This window comes from Acomys minous (assembly GCF_964271855.1).
Source record: "Acomys minous genome assembly, chromosome: 7".
NCBI classification, from domain to species: domain Eukaryota; kingdom Metazoa; phylum Chordata; class Mammalia; order Rodentia; family Muridae; genus Acomys; species Acomys minous.
Window position 1 is genome coordinate 115,380,744 of NC_140488.1, and position 17,257 is coordinate 115,398,000.

The window sequence follows — 17,257 nt, forward strand, 5'->3', positions numbered from 1 at the left end:
TTCTGTGAACCTCCGTGGGCCCAGGTTAGTTTACTCTGTAGGTCTTCTTGTAGTGTCCTTGACTGGCTGCGTAAGCACAACTCTCAGCTCTGCCTATTGTTTGGTTGTGGGGGAAATCATTTTTTAAGCTTTTTCTAGAGGGAAGGAGGGGGCAAAGTTGTGAAGTCATGGATAAAAGTCAGACGTGTCTTATTTTGCAAATTTCAGCTTGAAACCACACAATCTTTTTTACATTATAATGAAACAGCAACAACAACAAAATAAGAATCAAAAGCACAATAAAAATAATAAAGTTAATTGAGTATGGAGCTGGTTACAAAACTCTACTCACAGCAATTTATATAAGTAAAATAGAAAATTAGAAATTGAGAACATTTGTTTAGTACATGCAATGTCCTGAGTTCAACCATAATATTGCCAAATACTGCATGCCCCAACATTCACCCTAGTAATTTGGAAATACATTCCCAATGAAGGATATCCTTATAACAGAGAAATCTATAAACAGCTCTTTAAAAATTTAAATAGTTAATAATCAATCTGTTTTTGGTTAGAAATTCTATGGATATATATTTGTAGTGAGACATAGCAAATAACTAATTGTTGACAATGTAAGTAAACTATGAATATAAAAATCAAATTAGTTAAAGAATAATTCTAAGATCCTTAATTTGCATTGGAAATAATCAGTTTGAGTGAATATTGTATTCTTTTCTTTAAAATATATGCATATTTCCTAACCTAGTTTTAAGAACAGTAAAATTCAAGCGACAGACAGGGAGAAAATATTAGCAGCCCACATAGCAACAATGGTCGTTTATTAAAACAACTATAACAATATTTCAAAAGTAAGGTAATGATGTAATTAAAACAAGTAAAATGTACCAGTGGACATTTTTCAAAGGGGATTGCACATGGTTAATAGTCTATCAACATTCCAGCCATTAGGGAAATTAAAATTAAGATATACTACATGTCTATTAAAATGGCTAAAATCCAAAATATTGACAATACCAAATGCTTTGAATGTAACACCAACTCTTATTCATTGTGGCTGCCAACACTAAATGGGCACCAAACACAGGCGTCCCAAGCATTGGGGAAATGGAGGAAGGAGGACCAGTAATTAAAGATTATCCTTGGGTAAATAATGAGTTCTAACTGAGGCCAGACTGGGATACATGAAACCCTGTCTCAGGGGTTCAATTTAATATCAAGTTAAACATATATAAACCATATGGCCAGTTGGGAATTTATGTGAGTCAAGTGTGCCACCACTTATAAGAAATGAGCATTTTGATGAATTTGGTTTTGAGTCAGGATCTCTCTAGCCCTGGCTGTCCTCGAACTCATTATGTAGACAAGGCTGGCCTCCAACTCACAGAGAACTGCTTGCCTATGTCTCCCAGTGCAGGGATTAAAAGCGTGTAAAAATAAATGTTCAAACTCACTAGGAAGTCAGAAAGATGGCTCAGTAGTTAAGAGTACTTGCTGTTCTTTCAGAGGATTCAAGTTTGGTTCCCAGCACCCCTAACAATTCAGTTCACTTTTAACTCCAGCTCTAGGACATCGGCCTTCTGCAGACACATGAACACACATGGCAAGCACACATGTGCACATGTCAATAAGTGAAATAAATTAAAAATAAACCTTAAAGACTGAAATTTAAAAAAAGATCTGGGTGCAATGGTGCATGCCTGTAACCTCAACACTGAGGGAGGAGGCAGAGGCAGGCAGATCTCTGTGAGTTCGAGGGTAACCTGCCCTACAAAGAGAGTCTAAGACAGCCAAGGCTACACAGAGAAACCCTGGAGAGAGAAGGGGGGAAGAACTGCAGTATACCCACCAACCAAAATATGTATAATTTAAAGACTAAACAATAGAAACATTTAGAAATAAAAATAAATAAAAATGCTGGTGGCAATGAAAACGATCACCTTGCAGAATCCATGCATCAGTGCCATACAATCAAGCAATCATATTGAAAGAAATGAACAGGAGAATCCTAGCAGGAGTATTTGTAAAAGCCTGAAGAAGCTATCTATTAAGAGTAAAATATACAGAGGGATCTATATACCTGCCATATTCATACAGTGGAACATTATCCACATGGACAAATCTCACAAACATAATGTTAAATAAAAAAAGTCACAGCATAGAAAGCACAGGAAATTTTCACATATCAAAGGCTCAAAAGCAAGCCAAATCTAATAATAGTGAGAAAAGTCAAAATAGTGATTACATTCGTAGAATGGCATAAGGGTTAAATAAAAGGGGGAAGGAAGGCCACGTAAAATACAAGATGCACAGTTAAATTTGAATCTGAAGCAACAAATGATATTTAGTAACAATAGGTCCCAGGCAATAGTCAGAACATTTATTTTTAACTGATACAAATGGCAGCCATAGTCAAGGGGGCTGCTTTTAGAGTAATTCTATTTCTTGATGTTCATTTTGTGATCATCCATTGTGCATTTTCTGTACATGTGTTATTCTTCCCAATAAAAAAGTTAAAAAAAAAAAGCCAAGTACACTCAGTACTATGTTGCTGCTTTTAAAATATCTCATCCAAACACTCCTTTTCCACTCCCACCCATCGTCACTGCATGTGCGAGTTGAGATACTTCTGCAGGCAGTGGGCACCAGTAATCAGAAGCATAGCTGAGCCAAAAGCTGTAGGCTCTGCTTACATTTTTTTTTATTAAAATTACTTTTGCACAGCTTGCTTTTTTTATTTCTGGGATCTTGTCTCATGCCCTTCTTCTTGGAACCTTTCTTATTTGGCTGACTTCATCTTACCAAAGATCAGCGCTATGCCTCAGAGGCCAGCCTCTAACTTACCAACTTGTCAGCCAAGAAATGAAATGCACAAACCAGCACTGGAATTTGAACTGACTAACGGATGGGATGGGTTAAAAATCAAGATCAAATACAAAAATCTACAAATAATACTGGCACTCTAGGGCCAGCAACTCAGATACAGTCACTGCTAAGAGTCTGTTAATTCAGTGCACTGAGTACTTTGGAAATTTTGGTCAGAGAATTACAAACAGCTTGAGTTGTTCCATGTGAATTTTATTTTCATCGATATATTACCTTCTCCTAAAGCCACTAGCAAGCCTAAGTTAAGGACAGTAGCCCCTAGCCAACAAAAGCCTAGCAATTTTTCTCCTATCAGGTAGATGGCTACTTATTGCAGAGTTCTTTAATTTTCTAGGGGGTTGTGATGTTTTGTTTTTGTATTTGCATCTTGTCCTCCAGGTTTAGGCACCAGTCTTCATAGTGTGGCACTAAACTTTATAGACTAATAGAAAACTTCCTTATCAGCCATGCCTCCTTTTGGGTTTCTTTTATTTAATAACAAAATTTATGGTTTTTTCACCCAGTGCACTAAAATAATTAGACTCATGGACTATAAAGACCAGCTGTCTGAAAGAAAACGAAGGCCTCAGTTTCCTCAACTGTAAATGGAAAAAAAATAGTATATAATTGAAACAGCAGTTGCAAATGCCCAAGGCAATTAAAGCACAGTACCCCACATACATTAAACATTCAGTGGTTATTTTTGTCATCACTGTCACCACCTACTTTGGACGGCCCTGCGACCTGTACTTAGATATTACATAGGAAAAACATTGAGAGACAGGGAGGAGGAGAACATTAAGTTTGATTTTAGGCGTACTCAGCACACAGGAGTAACGGACAGGAGCTAGCTCTCAGGATCTTGGGAGATGAACACTCCCAGGTCCTAGCTGAACCCCAGGAACTGACCAGGACCTAGGGCATCCTGCCTACTCACATTGCGGTTAAAGCTGTTGCCAGGCAGAAGCGGCAGAGCCATGTTTAAAAGGGTCCGATGAAGATCAAGGGTCCGACCAGAAAGAGGAGGACAGTCAACGGCCTCAACAGCCGCGTTGTTTGACCCCTGCGTTACCTGGAGACCGGAGGTAGCGTCACGGAGGGAGGAGGGGCTAAAATAGGTGGGGTAGAGTAGGGGGCTTAAGGGCGGAGCCAAGGCCTAGGAGGGGGTGAGGCAAGACTGAGGCTGGGGGTGCGGGGGGAGGGGCAGGGCGGGGGCGGGGCCGAGTCGCAGGCTCCTTCCGCCCCCTCCCGCACCTCCCTCCCCTTTCATCACCCCCAGCCCTGGCCACTCTGGGTCTCCCTTCCCTGCCCACCCGCGCCAGCAGCCGGGTCCTGGCCTCTCTATTCTCCCGCACACACAGTGAGCTGCTCCGTTTCTACCCAAGCTGCTCTCTGCTTCCACTCCTTTTTCCTAGAGATCATATTCCCCGTGATCTTCAGCTTACGAGTTTTTGACACAGTATTGTTTTGCCATTTTGTTATTAAATTTAGGTTAAATGCCCAGAAAAGTAAAGACATATGTCGCCTGTGAGCTCACGAAGCCTTGCTGCATTTACACCCACCTTTATATTTTTTAATTCAAACTTTCGAGATGAATCTAAACCCACTCACACCCTGCTGGTATTCTAGCAGTCACCATGGCCTTCGATTCTTCCTCTCGATCCTTTCATAGATGACCTAAGCCTGGAAAATATAAGGTCCAATCTGCGGTGACCAGGAGCAAGGGCAGGCAGCATAAAATGAAACTAACCCAGCGTGGTGCCTCGTGCCTGTAATCCTAGCACTCAGGAGGCAAAGATAAGAGGATTGCATGATTTCCAAGCCAACCTGGGCTAGCTACACTGTAAGATTGTGTCAAAAAAAGAAAAATCAAGACTGCTCTACTATGCACCCAGATGCCTAGAAGGAAAACCAACAGTTAACTGTCCAGAGCCCTGCTGGCTACCTACTCTACTCGATTCATCATTCCCTCTGCTACTTCAGTTGAAACCTCTACCCCCCAATTACAGCTTGCGGGTTTTTTTTTTCTCTACCTCAAAAGTGGAGATGGGGACAACTGAGTATGCTTACAGAGCCTTCCTTTGTGAAATTCAAGCCGCAGTTGTTACTTAGGTACATCCAACTCCTTAGCTGGGACTAGAGCCCTTGTCAAAGGAACACTTCTCCTCTGCTGTTTTTTCCCTCGCCTCCTCCGCTCTAGCTCCAAGAAACGTCTTGCTGTTCCCACCAGGCCCTTCTGAGAGCTTACAAATCACTCTGTCTTTTAAAAATATCCCTTTCTTCCGATGTTTCATCAAGGTAACCCCTTCTTGTCTTCCAGGATTTGGTTTAGGGTGAAAGGGGAGCACAGAAGGTTTTGCCGTTGCTGGGAAATGAATGTTTCCTCATCTGCCTCCCCACCCGTCCTCCATCTGCGTTAAGCATAACACACACTAATTGGTACCTTCCTCCTCCTACGTTGTAACCATGTGTTTATTTGAATTTTCTTTGCATGCCTGAGCATTCTTTAAAGACAGAGATTGCTCTTCCACAATCTCCATCTTTGTTTTTTTTTTTTATTATTATTTTTATTTTCTGTGTTTATAGAGTTTACAATTGTACTTGCCTCCCACACATTATTTTTGTCTTGGGCATGTCTTCCAACCAGACTAACCCAATCACCTACTGCCTGCTCTTTTCACCTGTGGGTTTTGAGAGCTTTACGTGGTGACACATGCGAATAGCAGATCATCCACCTAATGTGCATTCTGCAATTAGGACACAAATCAGTTAACCCATCAGCTGGCATCTATTGATGCCAATTGCTGTTTTCAATTTTGTACTAACTATTAATAATCATGCAGTGAATGTGTTTGATTTAGGTGTGTTTTCTTTTTTATTATAATTTATTCAAATTACATCCAGATTGTTATCCCCTAACTTCTATCTTCCCATTCCCCCCTCCCTCCCACCCTCTTCTGCCCTATTCTCCTCCCCTAGACTCCTGACAGAAGGGAACCTCCTCCTCCCCCACCATATGACCACAGCCTATCAAGTCTCATGCAGATAGCCTGCTTCCCCTTCCTCTGTTTTTCTTTTGAGACAGTCTCACCATGAAGCTCAGGCTGGGCTCAAACACGTAAACTGGCAGTCCTCCTGGCCCCATTTTCTGAGTATTGGAATTCTAGACGTATGCCACCAAGCCTAGGTCTGCCTAAATGCTTTTTTAAATACTTCTCTTTTTTGTTACTTTCTAAATTGAGCTAATTTCAAAATACTAGGAAGGCTGCAGCGACAGTGTTAGGATTCTGCTACAGTCTGCCTACCTGTGATGTCACTGCTTACCTGCCACAGGGGCATGGCCCTGCCAAGGGCCATATAAAAGAACAGACCCTCCAAGTGGCTCTATCTCTCTACCTCTGTACTTCTCTCTTTACCTCTATTTCTCTACCTTTCTATCTCTCCTCTCTACCTTTTACTACTTCTTTATCTCTCGCTATCTCTCTTCCTTTCTACGTCTCCTCTCTACCTTATCTCCCTATTAAACCTCTTAAGTTGATCTGTTGTGTGGTGTGATTCCATCCCTCTGTACAGCTCCGTCGTTCACCTATAACCTCTGCCGTACACCTTTTAACAGATAGAAGCTCAGCCTCGTAGCATAGGAAGGTGATGCCAGCTACCTGGGAGGTTAAGGCAAGGGGATCAGACGTTCAAGAGCATTTAAGGCCAGGCTAGGCTATTTAGAGACCCTATCTCAAAATGAAAATGAAAATGTAAGCAAAATAAGCTGGTGAGGGATGTGCTTCAGTGTAGAGAGCTTGCCTAGAAAGCAGAGGACCACCCACTAGAATATAGCACAACTAACTCCCATTTAGACTTCGCCTAGATGCAGCTGTTTTGTCTCTCAGTACATTGGTTTTTACCATTCTCTCTATATTTGGAGTTTCCTATTGTCAACCCGCAGACACCATTATCTAGTCTAAAATGTAAGTCTTGTCTACTCTCCCAATAACGTCCTTTTATCCAGAGTGCCATCCAACATCATGTGTAACTCTTAGTTTTCATGGCTCATTATACTCCTTTAATCTTCCATCTTTTTTTCCCCCTTGACCTTGATGTCTTTCAAGAGAATATGCCACACACTCAGGGGGAAAAGGCCTCCAGTTTATGGTGACTAATGTTTCCTTTGGGTTATGGCTTGGGGCAGAAATGCCACAAGAGGAAGGCTGTGTTCTCTTAGTTCAGCAAAGAATCAAACATGTGGCACTGTGATCTTGGTGATGTTCACTTGGGAAAAGATGCAGTATACCAAATTGTTGTGAATAGAACAGAAAAACAGATATAGATATACACAGAAAGAAATATATCATAAGCCAAGAGTTTCCACTTTCAATCAGCAGGAATGCCTCCTTTTGTTTCCCCCTTTACACATGCATATGTATGTGCTATATGTTAACATGTTCCCATATGTGTGTGGATGCTGCGTGTGCACATGTATGCAGAGGTGAGGGGTTGATGTTTAGTGTCTTCCCAGATTGTTCTTCACTTAATATTCTGAGCCAGAATCTCTCACTAAAGCAAGAGCTCATTGGTGGAATTACTCTCGCTAGCCACTTGCCCTGGGGATCCCATCTCTACCTCCTTTATGATTACAAGGTTATGATTACAGGTTTCATATGCTCTATCAAGCTCTGTATGTAGTTATTGAGATCCAACTCTAGTCCTTAAGCTTGTGTAGCAAGGACTTTCTCTACCGAGGCATGTTTTCCAGCCCTGGTGCTACCCTTCCTGCATCCAAACCTTAGAAATCTGATTCAAATGAGCATCCGATACAAGACTACAAAACTAGTTTTAGGCCATCCAGATGGGCAATGGGTGGCTGTGTGGCAGAGTACCACCTGCTTGGTGTACAGGAGGGCCTGAGTTTCTTCCCAGGCCTATGGCAGCAAAAAATATCTAACTTAAATTTGTGTGAAATTCAAACCTACCAGGAGGTTCACTATTTGTTCACAGCACTTATCCTTTAGAATTGATGCTTATAGTCAAAATATCAAGTTCAAAAAATGTCTTGGGTGTGTTCCTTTCTCTTTGTGGTACTCATTTGTAAGGCAGTTTGGTTTATTCATCTACTGATATTCCATATTATTTACTCTTTGTCTTACTATGTGTAGGTTGTATCTGCCCTATTTTGATCTGTTTAATTTGACAAATGATGTATGTATTTTTGCTTACTTTCATCAATTTGGCCAGTTCCCTGTTCTAAATCTTCATTACTTTTCTGCTTCCATACTTATTGTTTTCTTCCTTACGGTTTCTTTGGGCACATTTGCTTTTCCGACTTTCAAAGTTAACACAATTCATACATTTTATTCATACTTTCTGATAAAAGTGTGTTGATGTTATTTTTATAAAACAGTGTTTGTTTCTCTTAGCTTATTTCTTAGCCTGGCTATCATATAAGTAATTGAGAGTCTTTTATAATTCAAGGCTTCACAACACAATATTGACCAGTTTAAGGCTGTCCTTAACCCTCTATATTATTTTGCCTTACTCCCAGCAAACATCCCAGTAATACTTGCACATTGTAGCTTTCCTAGGCTCCAGCTCCTTCCTTCGGATCCTTTCTGTACCTCTCTCACGGCTGTATCCCCCTGCTTCTTCTAACTCCTCCTCCCCTGGCTGGCAGGAAGTCCAGCCCTATTCTCTCTCTCCTGCTCATTGATTGGCTGTAAGCTGTTTTACTGGCATGCCAGGGAACAATTGGGGAGCAGAGTTTAGACAACATTTATACAGGAAATAAGAATTTAAACTATACAATAAGCTTATGCCTTCATAAGGATTTAAAGCTACAGATTTTTTCATGATCTCTAAATGTATCCAATAGTCTCTAATATCTAGTATTTTCATTACTTTTTTGTTTCTCTGTGTATTTTGTTTTGTTTTTGTGCAATTGTTGTTTGATAGATTTCCAACTTCTAGTAAGAAGGCATAAATGGAGTTTACATTTTGTTTTTATTCTAGCTGGGTGGCACTTGCTAAGAGGGAAGTTTGGAATCTTTGAAACAGTATAGGACTTATGGATGTTTTCTTTGTGATCTATTTGTGCAGTTGAGAAGGAAGGTCTCTATTAGGTTCTAAAGTTTAATGTGGATCACTGGTGTCTAGTTATTATGTCACTTCCTGTTTCTGTATCCTTACTATGTCTGACACTCGATCTTCTTTGTGCTGAAAAACCTCTACTAGACTGTGTTTCCATCTGTATCTACTTGGACTCTAACCTATTGCTTTTAAAAGATGGATAGTGAGACGTATGTGCATCAGTGCTACAGCTCTTGCTTGGAATACATAGTTTTATTTATAAAAGACTCATTCATTCCTTTTAGATGTATATGTTCTTTTTAAAAATTGAGATAATGTTATAACCACTGGTATAATAGTGGTATGGCTGTTATGAGGCTAGTTACCTCATACTGCTTTCTGGTTGTATTTGAGGCCAGCTGTACAGTGCTGAATTTCGTGTCTGATTATAATCCTGGTAAAAAAAAATCCTGTGACTTGGGAGGTCATAGGCCTTAGAGTAGAAATTGCTTTTTTATTTTCATTTGTGGTTGTCTTATTTTTCTACTGCTTTGATAAGACACCATGACCAAGGCAGCTTATAGAAAAAAAGAGAGTTTCTTGGGGCTTGCTTATAGTTTCAAGGGCTAGATTCCATGGCCTTCATGGCAGGGAACATGGCAGTAAGCAGATAGGCAGGTATTGGAGCAATAGACAAAAACATACATCCTGATCTACAAGTAGGGGATAGAACAAGCTAAGTGGGAAGGGTGTTGGCTTTTGAAACTTTGAAGTTTACCTCCAATAACAAAACTTCTTCAACAAGGCCACACCTCCTGATTCTTCCCAAACAGTTCAAGCAACTGGAACCAAACATTCAATTACATGAGCTTGTGGGGGCCATTATTTTTCAAACCACCACAATGGCCATGTTGTCAAATTGTCTTCTAAATATTTATGTGTATACCATAGGTCAAGTAAGCTTCTTTTTAAATGGGTAGCATTTAATGCAGAGAGGCATAATTAAAGTACTGAGAATAAAAGGCTGAGTACTTAGCTTTAAGTGGATTTTCTATATGAACCTCTATACCCACAAGGCTCAGATAGCATGATGGAAGAGGAGATGGAAAGTACAAAAGAGCCTGAGGACAGGGAGGAATACTATAAAATGCTGTCTTCTGGAAATGAAGTAGCTATCACATTCATGAGCTCAGCAGCTGTGGTCACCTGCACCAGACCTACATGCATTCATGACAGCCATCCAGCAGCATAAAGGAGGGAGGTTCTGTTCAGCCCCAACCACTTACTGAGAAGCTATTTGCCATTGATAGAGATCAGGGTCCTTTTATTCCTTTCAAATACATGCCTCCTATAGGCTCGATTTTCTTAACCAATGTATTTTGTTATGAACTTATTAACCGAGCGTACATCCCTTATAACCCAACTAACTGAAACAATAGGAAAAGAGGATTAAAGAATAACAAAACCGTAAGGCTATCAGTTCCGAGAAACGATTCTCCTGGCATTGCCAGCAGGATTTCTTCCGCTGGAACCTGGAGTAACCAGAACTCAGAACCTCAGCAGGAACCTGGAGCCCCAAAGCCTTCCCTTGAGTGGTTCTCTCTAGGAAGGATGAACAGCCAAAACTATCACAAGTCTACAAAGGCCCCATTTCCAGTTTCAGACCTTTGGGGGCCTATTGTTATAGCCACCTTTGTGTATGTCCCCTACATACTGTCTGTTCTCTCATACACACCAATATTTATTGATCCTATAGTTATATTTAAATCAATATTTATTGAATAACTATTCTGATGGATCAGGACCTGTCCCAAACACTGCAACAAATAAATGACTAGAATACTTGTTTAGCCTCACCCCACTTCAGGGACCATTGCCAGGCAAGCACTCTATCTACTACATAGAGTGACATTTCTAGATACCTTAGATCCAAGACTCTCAAACATTTGTAGTTTAGAAATTATAGCTTACATTCTTTTTCATTCCAGAGCACATATCATCATGTTCTGTCTCCCTGATGCATCCACAACTAAGCATCATCTAAAATGGAACATAATTCTTCTCTGAAAGAAAATTAAAGTGCACTAGTTTTGAGAATTATAAGACACCCTCAGAAATAACCGAAGACATCTTGGGGCATGCCAAGATGTTATGCAACACTCTTATTGATGTTCAACGACTGTGTTACTCACCCACGTAGGGGGAAAAGAAGTGCAGGGGAGGCCAACAGCTCTAACACTTTTGAGCAAGCTTCAACTGGCCTAGAAGCAAGGCAATATTTGCCCAGGTGGAGAATTTGTTTTGAGGTCATCCTACAAGGTGGATCCTTTCTCCAAGATGCAGCAGGGGGGAGTGCCTTTGATGGATATTCTGTGCAAACCGCCTTTTTTTCCTCTAGGGCAAACTTGCCTGCCAGTTCCTCTCTACCTGAATGTTCTCCGCAGTACTCTGCCCTGTTCTCCTTAGCTCCTGAAAATCAACCACTCTTTTTTATCATGGTGTGCTTAAAAGGGTTTTATTCACATTCGAACATCTAAAGAAGTAATGTCACTTCTTTAAAAAAAAAAACAGAAAAAAATGGGAACACGATAACTCATTATGTTAGACTAGTATTTCCCTGACACCAAAGCCAGACAAAACTATCACCAGAAAAGGAAACTGGGGTATCTCTTACCAATAAAGACTCAGAAAGTAATGAGAGACTGGAGTGCATTTCAGTGGTAGAGCACATGTCTGGTGTGTACACAGTCCCAGAGTACACCCTGAGCTACAAAAAAGAAAAAAGAAAAGAAAAACAGAAATCTTCAATAAAATACTAGCAAAGCAAATCCAGCAACATAGAAAAGGGATTATAGAGTAAAGACCAAGTGGGATTTGTTCCAAGAATTCAAAGTTGGCCTAGCATCGTAAAATAAAATGATGTAATGTGCTGTGTTAACTGGATGTAGGAGCTGCAAAAAAATATTGCTGGCAGTCAACAGCTTCTGAACGTGCAATGACAGAAAATTAATTCAAAATTGAATGGATCACGAATCCAAGGTGTTTCTGGCAGACTTTCTACCTATTACATCACGACTTCACTGTAGCCTTAGTTTTGAACATGCAGCACTGTGGACAATCATCACATCATACCACACCACACATGACTCAGATGTGACATTAGCACTGCATGTTACGAGTGGTGCTTTCTAAAAATTCTCTGCTCTTTTGAAAAATGTGCTTTTCATATTTATTCCCCCCCCCCCGCAAAGAAAGTTACAGACAGTATAAAGTGAAACAAACTTACTAGGGAAACTTTAGTCACAGAAAATGTTTTTTCCTTCTATTTGAATAATTTCTAGGATACGTCACATTTTAAGGCTAGGGATGTAGCTCAATGGCAGTGAGTGTACCATCGAGTATATGTAGGTCCTAATGTGTAGAAGCCTGAGTTTGATCTCCAGCATCACAAAAAGTCATATTTAGGTGGACCAAAAAAAATCTATTGGGCAATTCTAATCCATTATTATTGATACGAAACATTTGTACACTGAGATTTATTAACATGTGCATTCTGAATCTGGATGACTACAATATTCTTGTGATTTGGTTAATTTTCAACTACAGTAAAGTATTTTTACCATTTTGTTTATTTTTATATCTGTGTGTTATATATGCATATGTACATGTTTGTATGTGCTCTGTTTGTGTGTGTGTGTGTGTGTGTGTGTGTGTGTGTGTGTGTGTGTGTGTGTGTATACAGTTTGCAAGTACAAGCTAGAGGACAGCTTGAGGGATGGGAGTCTCTTCTTTCACCATGTGGATACAGAGGACTGAACTCAGGTGATGAAGCAAGGCAGTAAGGCTTATAGGCTGAGCCATTTCATGGACCGAGTAACAATTTTTAAAATTAGCCAGTTGTTGTGGCGGGTAGCTCAATGGGAGAGTATTTATTTAACATTCACACTGCTTTGGAACAATTCATAGTGCTACAAGAAAAAAAATACGAATTAATTCCCCCAAATACTACAAAAAATTGGGCTATTTATAAGGTTCTTCTCTATTTTTGTTTTTGTTTTGAGACAGGCTCACACTACAGCTTGATATACAGATCAGGCTGACCTCACCCTCGTGTGGAGAATGTGCTTAGCTCTGCAGCTCACACTCTCCATGCAGCTTTGAGGTTCCAGGTGGTTGTCTGTCATCACACTAAGTACATGAAGTTCTACCCTGAGCTGTACAGCCATCTCCAAGAAATAACTTTGATTCCTAGTTTGTTGATTGTTGGCGCTAGTTTTTAAGCTCTATTTTATTTGGGGTATTTACTGTCTCTACCTCCCTTCTCTCCCCCAATCCCTTCTGACACCCCAATGCTAGGTATGAGAGAAAGAAGGTTAGTGGAGAGAGGGAGTGTAGACCACTTTACTTCTCCTGGCTGTTTAGAGGTTATTGAAGCATCTCTATCTCTGGGAGCTCTGTGCTCATCTAAGCCTTCTTGCAGCCTTCTCTCTATCTATCTTCTGGAAGCAGGTGCTCTCTCCTCCTCCTCCTCCTCCTCCTCCTCCTCCTCCTCCTCCTCCTTCTTCTTCTTCTTTCTCTCTCTCTCTCTCTCTCTCTCTCTCTCTCTCTCTCTCTCTCTCTCTCTCTCTCCTATTTATACCCTTCAGAGTCCTCAGATTTAAACTAACTGCAGCTGGCAAAGACTATACCCCACATGAGGCAGTTATCAACTGTGGATATACTTAAGACCAAACTAAAATGTCACACTTGGGATTAAAATAAAAACATGCTTACATAACATAACTGAATTTTTAAAGAAGCTAAAACTTCCATTACAGTTGATTTATTGTTTTTGTATAAAAAATGCTGTTGTTGGGTTTTGACAGTTTGTGTGTGTGTGTGTGTGTGTGTGTGTGTGTGTGTGTGTGATCATGTAGGTTTTATCTTTTATCCGAGGGCTTCTTCAAGTTTTTTTCCATTTGTGAGCCCTGTGTGACCAAGAAATATTGGTGTGACTCTAGGTATATTGGTATGTAAAATAGGTTTATGAACCAAACATTTGTTTATCATAAATCATAAGGAAAATTTTAAAAATAAATTATTTGCTTTATATATAATTTTACCCCTCATTGAAAACTAAGTCAACTTGGCTTGCTAATGAGATAAATGTGACCATTTTTACATAAAGAATTAAATCTTGGCTGAGTATTTGACACACTAAATAAATAAATAAATGAATGTAAACTAATTTAAATGATACAAATAATTGGAACAGACATTTTTCTTTAAAAAAAAAATAAACAGATGGCAATAATGACATAGGAAGATTCTCTATTATTAGTAATTAGAAAATGCAAATCAAAACTATAATATCACTTTAGAACCTTGTAGATGGTTATAAAATGAAAAAAGAAAATTACAAATGTTGGCAAGGATATAGAGAAATTGGAGGCCACATACATCACTGGTAGGAGTACAAAACTATTTGGTTGTCTCCCTAAAAATTAAACACTGATTTAAAATATTCCAACTCTCAGTATACAGTTAAAAAAAACCTAAAAATATATGACTGAACAAAGATCGTATAGGAATGCTTTCAGCAGAATTATTCACAACAGCTAAAAGTTTAAATAACTGAAATGATTAAATAAATAAATTCTAGAATATGTGCCCAGCAGGGCATTCATTATATTGTCATGGAATGAAATAAATGAAGTCCCCCATTCAGCAATGTAGATGAATCTTGAAAACATTATGCCCAGTGAAAAAAGCCAGATGCAAATGGCCGAATATTATATGAAATATCTAGAACAGGCAAGTCCGCAGAAACAAAAGGATTAATGATGACCACTGGGATTATGGGAGAATAGGAAGTGGCTACTGCCACTTTACGAAACCAGTAAGATCTGTAACTTCATCCTAAATATCTGTTCTTATACCCAAAGTATAAGGGATGTAGTTCTCATCCCTCAGCAAGGGAACTTGTCTTTACAACAGATGGAGACTACCAGGGCTAGAGGAAAGCCCACCAGGTAGGCCTCAAACCCACACAAAGAACTACAGAAGACAGTGAAGAGAGCAGGAGACATAGTCTTCCCCAGGAAAGATCACACTAATTAGTTATCCAATATCATATGCTCAGGTCTGAAAACACACATATAAATGACATTATATAGACTAAGCAGGGTGTGTGTGTGTGTGTGTGTGTGTGTGTGTGTGTGTGTGTGTTGTGTGTGTGTGTGTGTGTGTGTGTGTGTGTGTGTGTGTGTGCGCGCGCGCATCAACAAAGAAAGATAGCTCATCAATTTGAGGGAGAGCAAGGGAGTACCTTGGCGAATTTTAAGGACAGAAAGAGAAGGGAGAAATGACATAAATCATATTGTAATCTTAAAATGCATACACAAAAGTAGAAAGATTGGCTGGCAAGATGGCTCAGTTGGTACGGTGCCTTTTTGCCGAGTCTGAGGTCCTGAGTTTGATATCCAGGACCTTCCTGGCAGAAAGAGAGAACCGAGTCCCACAAGCTATCCTTTGACCACCACATGTGTGTCAACACCAACACACTTGTGCACAATAAATAAATAAATGGAATTTAAAGCAGTTTTAAAAAGTGGCTACTGATTCATTTCTTTGAGGTTTGGTATCAATAATTTTGAAATAGAACAAAGTCTAATTTTATAACATACTAATAGCCACTGAATTATGTTTTTCTCTGCATGAATATTTTTTCCTTCTTTTATTGAAAGTAGGTTTTCCCCTCACATGATATATCCTGGTTACAGTTTCCCCTCCCTCTCCAACTCCCAGTTACCCTACACCTCCAGTCCCATCTTGATCTATTCCCTTTCTGACTCTCATTGGATAAAAAATAGGCTTCTAAAGTATATAATAATAAAATAAGAGAAAATAAAAACTAACGCATCAGAATCGGACAAAACAAGCCAACAAGAAAAAGAGCTCAAATGAAAGCACAAGAGTCAGAGACTCACTCGTTTGCACACTCAGGAATCCCATAAAGACACTGAAATGGAAGCCATATCATAATATATATGTAGAGATCCTGGTGTAGACCCTTGCAGGCCCCATGCATGTTGCTTCAGTCCTGTGGGTTCATATGAGCTTTGACTATGTTGATTGAAAAGGACATGTTCTTGTGTTCTCCATCCCCTCTATCTCTTAAATCCTCCTTCTCTTCCACAGAATTTCCTGAGTCTTGAGCAGAAGGGTTTGATAGAGACATCACCTTTAGGGCTTAGTGTTCCAAGGTCTCTCATTCTCCGCTTAATGTCTAGCTACCAGTCTCTATATATGTTGCCATTGGCTGCAAAAAGAACTTTCTCTGATGATAGATGAGCAAGGCACTGACCGTATCTGTCTTTCTAGGTCTTGGATACCTCACACAGGATGATATTTTTTTTTCTCGTTCCATCCATTTACCTGAAAATTTTTTAATAGCTGAGTAATACTCCACTGTGTAAATATACGACATTTTCTTTATCCTTTCTTTGGTTGAGGATATCCAGGTTGTTTCCAGATTCTGCATGATGCTCCAACATTATAGAAAGTTTTAGGTGACTGTTTTCAGGCAGCAAACTGTCTCTGTCATCTTCTTATTTGGGAAGCTGCTAACCTGCACTCCCTGTATACTCAGGTAATTAATTTTATTCCTTCTCAAGTCTCTGATGGAGTTGAAGACCAGATAGTTTATTTTATAATTAGGCTTAGTCGTTTAGGGGTTAAGATGTTTTTAGGTCTAGATAGATGCCTTAAGTCGATAATGATGAGCTATAATAGATAATGACTTACATTCAGAATTTTAGACTCACCAAGATAGGAAAGATGTTTTCTTCAAGGCTGCCAAATACAAATAGCCAAAACACTAAGAATATAACACTTATATAATTCCTGATTGTTTTGTGGTTCTTCTTGCTGTAGGTAGTTTATTATATATGTGTAATAATATAAATGTATATATGTATTTAATAAAAAAATGTAATAAATAAATAGAGCAGCAATGAACATGGCTAAGCAAGTGTCTCTGTGGTAGGATGCAGCATCCTTTGAGTATATACCTGGGCAGTATAGCTGGATCTTGTGGTATGTCAATTTCCATCTTCCACAGTGGTTGTACAAGTTTGCCCTACTACCAGCAATATATGGGTGTTCCCTTTACTCTACATTCTCATTAGCATGAACAGTGACTGGTTTTACTGATCTTAGCCATTCTGACAAGTGTAAGATGAAATGTCAAAGTAGTTTTGATTTTCACTTCCCTGATTTCTAAGGATGTTGAACATTTAAGTGTTTCTCAGACATTTGAGTTTCCTTTATTGAGAATTCTCTGTTTAGATGTCCTCTG

At 39.5% G+C, this 17,257-nt stretch overlaps 1 protein-coding gene across 2 annotated transcripts in view; it reads right to left on the reverse strand.

Moving 5' to 3' along the window:
* The window catches only part of EFHC2 (EF-hand domain containing 2), a 269,672-nt gene that overhangs the window by 153,730 nt on the left and 98,685 nt on the right, over positions 1 to 17,257 (reverse strand). The window contains exon 1 of one of the 2 annotated variants that reach the window (XM_084788870.1): positions 3,800 to 4,032. The exons of the other annotated variant lie outside the window; for it this stretch is intronic. Coding sequence (XP_084644996.1) covers positions 3,800 to 3,841 — 42 coding nt within the window. The 5' untranslated portion in view covers positions 3,842 to 4,032. Of the gene's footprint in view, positions 1 to 3,799; positions 4,033 to 17,257 lie in introns of those variants that run through there. 2 annotated transcript variants of the gene reach the window in all.